At 36.7% G+C, this 6846-nt stretch overlaps 1 protein-coding gene across 1 annotated transcript in view; it reads left to right on the top strand.

Annotated features, from left to right (window-relative positions):
- adrb3a (adrenoceptor beta 3a) overlaps positions 1-4007 on the top strand; it is a 9052-nt gene extending 5045 nt beyond the window's left edge. The window contains exon 2 of the mRNA XM_072433603.1: positions 3975-4007. Coding sequence (XP_072289704.1) covers positions 3975-4002 — 28 coding nt within the window. The 3' untranslated portion in view covers positions 4003-4007. The remainder of the gene's footprint in view (positions 1-3974) is intronic.
- Positions 4008-6846: the final 2839 nt, after the last annotated feature.

Raw genomic sequence — 6846 nt, 5'->3', positions numbered from 1 at the left:
TTGTTAGAATCAGTTTGTCTTGTAGAGTGTGGATTTTAAAAAAAAGTGTATGTTTATTTCATTTATTATGGACAGTGCACATCAATCAACATAGTTAGCCATGCGGGCTCATCTGTAGGCCCATGTTCATTTAAGATCAGAAGAAGAAAGATTTATCTTAGGAATTACTGTGGGTAAAAAGCCTGCCATGGTGTGTAGTACCGATCACACAGTTGTCTCTTTCATAGCAAAGCGTACTTTCATGGGAATAAAGGTCAAGTAAATTATAGTAAAATATGAATTACATTAAAAAAACACATTTAGATATAATGGCCTGCCTCTCTGGACTTTGTACCTCTTCATACAAGTAGCACTGCATTATGAGCCAAGTGAGTTCTTAGCACACTTGATCCAAGATTAGGACTTTTGAAATTGAGACTCAGAGCGGAACATTTAATTTCAGAGTGAATAAACAGAAGTTCGTCTTGCTCAGATATCATTCATTCACACATTCACTGAACATTTTTAAAGAAGGAAAGAGCTACTCTAAGGGAAGTAATTACAATCATATTACATGTTAGTGATGTCAAACACAAATTCGATACCATGGAATGGGCTCCATACTCCATACTGCTCCATGTGCTACTCTATTTTATCATTGACCAGATCTTATAATATGATAAAGTAACAACTGTTCAGGAAAGTATCCGTGCTTCCTCGAAGGAGTATCTAGTTTTGGTACCAATTAGTATCAGCTTTTTAAAAATACTTTTGACAACCCTGTAATGCATGTAGCCTTAGAATACTTAATACTTAATAAAGTTACCGGTACTCAGAATATAGGGATGTAACAATTTTATCAGAGCCAGATCAGTATCTTTATATTGCTTTTAAGTGGTACTAAAGTCATCGTTGGTTCTGAGAATTTATACTTCACTATGATTATTTCCTCCTGCCACTCACTCAAGTGTAAACAGAGAAACACCGACTCAAAATATGACGATCATCAAAATCCAAATTGGATGAGATCAGGATACATTTGCATCTCAATAACACCCAGCCCTTAACTAAACGTACAACACAGCTAAAAGTATGCAGAGAAATGTAAGCTTCTAATTTTCTGCCCCATTGCCTGTAAAACAACTGCTATGTAATAGTGCAAACAGGGGCAAACTAATCCCATTTCAGAATGTTTGATGGTCAGAAAAAGAGGCGCTGGAGCATATCTTCTGTGGAAAATGGATTTAATGGTATCTGACCTAAACCTGTCTGATCTCTGCTAATGCGCTGAGTCACACTTGCAAATGTGCAGTAACTACAACTGATACAAGGCACTTAAGCTAATCTAATTACATTTTATCTGTCTGTGTACACCTAGTTTACACAAAAACTCACTCTCTCTTGCATGAAAATATTATAAACTTGTATGATATCCAAAGTTGCGGAAGTTGTGTCAGAAATATTCAAAAATATTTCTCATAATGAAAAACCTTTAAGCCTGGGTCTATTTTTTCCAAAACGTCTGACTAAATTACCCCCATTTCAAATTGAACCTGCTTTTGAACCCTTTGGAGTACAAACAAATGTCAGGACTCTGTATAAATACATTTAAATTCAAATAAACATATGTCTGGAGATGGTCTGATGGACACAGGTCTGGGCACTTGTTGGATTTTGACAGTTCCATTAAAAAAAAAGAAGACTGAAGCTAATTTCACTGAAAACTTGACATATAATAAAGTACAAAAGTCCAGGTGGTAGGCCTATTCATTTCTGTTATTACTGTTATGTTTTATTTGTTGGTTTAGCATATAAAGAATGAATGATTAAGCGATCTCTTTATATATTTTTACTTGCCCCAGAGTCTCATACTTCTCTTTTATAAGATTGTAGATAAAAAAGAAAGAAATAAACCTGGGCCCACCTCAGCATAAAGAGGATTTAACAAACACAACATGAAACCAGCGCATAAGCAGATCTGGAACTGGTCAATACAACACCAGAACTCCCAATAGAGATCGTGACACAACATTAGTCTATTGTTGAACTGACAGAGATTTTAAGATACAAAATATTTTACAAAGTGTTCTTTCAAAAGTCTGACACAACAGTGAGATAAATGTATTCTAGGGACCAGATTATCAGGATGTTCCATGGCTCTTTTGTTTACTTTTTTGCACTGTTTTGGCTAAAGTCTCTCTCTCGCTTTTATCAAACACTGCAGATTTTGCCAACATTCGTTTTATGCTACTACAACAGGAAATTAAATCAGAACGGCAAAGACTTCCTAGTTCCACAAGCTTTAATACCACCAGTGAATCGGTGTGTTGTCACATAAAAGATTTACTTCGTTTTACTAGCTTCGCTTTTGTTTTATTATATTTTAGCTCAGGTTGAGTTTGATAAGTACACTAAATATTGTTGTTGTGCAGTCTGGACATCATTTGCCAAAGCAGAGGGTGATTATATTCCAACACACCATAGTTTTAATCTAAACCTTGACCAAACCCTTTCAACTATTCTATCATTTCTGTATACTGTATTGTCCAAAGACCAAATATTAAAAAAAAACATTCTTTGTGCTTTCCTGTTTTCAAAGTGGGTCTATGAAAATAACTAATTCATCATCTCTATGCAGGCACTGTCAGCTTTGAACTACCCACTATTGCCACTATTTCTGCTCCTATAGATTTTCAATGACACCTGAAGAACTCTGACCTTCAATGCATTGCTTTAGGCTCTAATGATGGTGTCCTGTTGACGTCTAAGAGTACATTCAAAGCATCCTGTATACTGGTGTGACAGGTTATGGTGCTGCAGTAAGCATATGATTAGGCCCACATTAGGCAAACTGATGTCTTGATTGTGTTTGAGGAGGGGTCCGGCCGGCGCTAATGCTTTTTTTCCTGTGCCGTCGCAGAGTTTAAGAATTTTCTGTGCTGTAACTGTGTCTCCCTGGCGCCTATAATGTGCTTTTAGTATGCTCAAGCAGAGATCAAGTCCAAGAGAGCATGAAGCAGGCAGCAGGATTTAACTAAACATCGAGGAACTGACCTGTAGAAAAACCTCTAAGCGCCAGCTGCAATTCAGGAGCATTCACACTGTATCACTGTCTTTACATACATATGCCTCTTAATGCGGTGTTACCTGAAGCTGTATGTCTATTTGCATTGCGTTGCAGCCAATGTGTCTGCAGAGAATGTAACGCAAACATAACAAAGTCATCCCAATACAAATGTGTCGGAAAAACCATTGCCTGGAAATTCCCGAATGCTATGTCTCTGTATTTTTCATACAGATCGATATCAGTCTGGTCACTGCTTTCATCTCCCTAAGTTCAGACGGGGGTGACTGACAGGTCTGGATTAGTCAATAAGGAACAGGTCTGCGTCGTATCAAACCAAATAAGGCTGCTTACAGGGAAAAAAGACTTCACAAATGTATGCAGAATCAAGAATCAAAGTCCTGTTAATCCGCGGTGAGAAAAGTTAGTGATAAATGAGCTCCTTTGTTCCATATGTGTTACGGAAATACACAAACCTGATTACACTGTACTGTTTGAGTTTGACCTGAAACGTGACAGAGGGCATGGTAACCAGACTCACTGACTCATCGAAAATAATTGAAGAAGTGTGTATTCTGGATCCCAGGCAAGGAAAACTGTGCAATAATTCAAATACATTATCGCTGTAGCCATATTTTGAGTTCTTGCCCTCCCGTTGCTGCTCTGTTGAAGCTCAAGGTCTGTTCAAAGACATCTTCCTGTGTCGACATGTGCTGCAGGCTTTACCGGACCCAACATTTTTATCAGCTGTATTTCTTTGCTATGAATTTCTTTGACAGCCCTTAATATTAGCAGCGTGTTGTTGGCCAGTGTGACATAGGTAGTGATCAATGAAATGGTTGAATTTAACAGCAATGCATGATTTGAATTTATAATAACATAAAAAGGTTGTTGGTTGGTTGTATTAAAACCCATTTATTTCTCTTTACAGCTTTACTTTGCAAGAAACGGATGGATGAGGATGGTGTACAAATATGAAAGAAAAGTGAAGCCTCAGATGTTTCCTTCGAGGCCAAAAGAAGAACGTCCTGAGGTCTTTTCAGCAGCTGTTGAACCACAAGACAAGCCTTCAACAAGCTACTAAAGCTGGACTAACAAAGCATCCCAAAGCCTTACAAATGTCTGACTTTTACAGTATTGTTATTTATGACTTGTTGACAAAACCAAAGCTGACCGAATAAAAAGCATGTAACACAAATGTAAATTAAACTGTGCCTTCACATATTTCAGTCCAGTCTTAATCTTCATTTTGAGCCAAAACTCTGTATCCGCACAATATATTTCTTGTCTACATCTTCAAGTATCTGTTATAACTTGCAGTACAATGGCTATGAATATTTATTTTTCTGACAGATTGTCTGTAAAAATCTTCATCTATCCAGTGGCAAATCTTCAATGGTACAGTATAACAAAACTGCAAAATAATGCTTAATACAAGACATCACTACTTTACTTCACATGACCAATAAATAATATTGTATAGTAATAACATTGTATTGTAAAGGAAACATTTTACATAATTTATCATCGGATATAATGGATTTGACATGCTGCAATAACATTGAAGACAATTGAAATAAAGAGTAAATCTGGTCTAGTGTGGATATTTTGCCCTGCACCACAGGCTGTGATGTCAACAGGAAACTACCGGTTCTTTCAGAGCTTTTAAACTCTTACACTGAGGCTTCAATGGATCCTCCAAGGAACAATGGTCATCAACATCAGGGACCGTGTGAGAAAAACCCCAAGAACAAACTGTGAAATACAGATATTTCTCTAGGACCGTGAACAATATTGTAGCGAATCAACTCAACAACCTGCGATGGAAGATGATATCCTTCCTCAGTTAAACCCAATCAGTCCAAACCAAAATTATGACTTTAAACTACTCCAAAGGAAAATATGTTTTTTCCTCATATTTATTGTTCACATTTTCAGAATTGATTTGTCCTTTCAATAGTAAAAACGCATCATAACAAACTCAGATCCAGGTTGTCACATTTATATTTTTGTCTAATTCGAAACAAATACAATGGCTTTCAATACACATTTTCTGAACATAAACAAGGTCAATTTTATAACATATAATATAATTTTATGAATTACCTTTCCCCCCTGTGTGTTTTTACTGACAGAGGATGGGCCGCAGATCTTGATTAAAAAGACCAAAGCATTTAATCGACATTAAGAGAAGACTGAATCTCGTTCTTGGTTAAAATTATATTCACTGCACAGCCCTAGCTTCAAACCACCACGGTCAAAAACAGAGCAGGTGTAAATGTAATGCAGCATGAGAAATGGAAAGGACAGCAACTCCTACATCTTTTGGCAGAACTAGAGCCACAGCTTTTAACACAGAAATGAATCATCTCACTGGTGGAAAGCAAATGCTTTGACATTAATTAAACAACTGTTCCCTCTGGTCTTCCTCTGCTAATAGCGCGTCCTCAGATGACATGGGCCTTTTTGTACCATTGGCTATTTTCTCCAGTGCATTTCAGACAAACAGCAAACTTCACAGCTCAGTTCAGACCACTTTGATTAAAGTTAAGGAGACGTAAATTAAATCTGCTGGTAAGATGTTGCTTGGACAGACTGGCTGAAGCAACACTGTGCTCTGGAGTCAAAGGTGCAGAGGTTGGTTGCTTTTTATTTTCAATGATTCATTCTTTACTTAGGACACCTGAGCAGGCACAGCGAGAAAGGCTGTCCAAGAATAACATGTTTATGCTGAGGCTGAAGAGCTTTTAAGACACTGTTCATTTTCTTATTCTTATATATATATATATAGTAGTACTAGTAGTGCAGTAACTATACACTTAAAAGGTGCACTATGTAACTTTTTTGCCACTGTGTCTCCGTGGAGATGATATTGCTTTGTTGGAAGTTCCATTTATTGAATTACATGTGTCTTTATTACTCTTTATAATCCGTGGTTTTGAGAATAATAAACATTAGAACTGTTTTTATTGCAATGAATAATTTAAACAAAATATTCCTCCTGAACTTCTGAACGTTAAGAAATGCTCAAAAATGTTGCCAATAACAGGAGGATAAGACTAATGCATATCTTGACCTGCATCCTGCCCTGGGTCATCGTGGCCTGTTTGTCAAGATTGGGAGGTCGATAAGTGTAATTAATGCCTTGATGTGGAACAATACAATACATTATTGATGTAATACATGTTTATATGATATATCCATAATATCCCTTAATTTTATCATTCATCATGGGTAAGGCAATAGAGAAAGAGTGCACATCATAATTGTCATCAAAAACATGCAGAGGGTTCGATTTTGGAAATGCTTCTGTTAGTATAGGGTAATGTTTTATGACAACTACATAACTAAACACCACATGACAACAACCACACTTGAAGAGCACAAAGTTAAATTAATGATTTTGCTGTTCTCTAAAAAAAAAAAATCTTTCTCTTTCCTCTGTTGTTAGAACATGCTTCAGTTTGAAACTCATTTAACAGTCCTTTTCACATTAAGCACACAAAAGACATGATAAATGAATGTAAAAAGACACTCAATTCAAGTAAGAGCCAGTGCCAATTTGGAGAAGGACACTAGATGTAGAGATTGTCCCAGAAACAATTAGAACGGACTTTTTACTTCCTTTACTTCCATGTTTTAGCTATACTGCCATCTAGTGCACTCATTTGTAACCACTTATTATGCAAGAGCTGATCAAAATTATGTTTTTCCCCTCAGTGTTCACAGGGAACTACTGGGGAGCTATGACTCCCCAAGAACCATAACTGATAGTATAAATGTATAATTATGTTTAAGACCAC

The sequence above is a fragment of the Eucyclogobius newberryi genome, unplaced genomic scaffold (genome assembly GCF_026437365.1).
Source record: "Eucyclogobius newberryi isolate DKJ021-1_F unplaced genomic scaffold, fEucNew1.0.hap1 SCAF_6, whole genome shotgun sequence".
Taxonomy (NCBI): domain Eukaryota; kingdom Metazoa; phylum Chordata; class Actinopteri; order Gobiiformes; family Gobiidae; genus Eucyclogobius; species Eucyclogobius newberryi.
The sequence above is the reverse complement of the archived record's forward strand: the minus strand, read 5'-3'. Positions and strand labels throughout refer to the sequence as shown.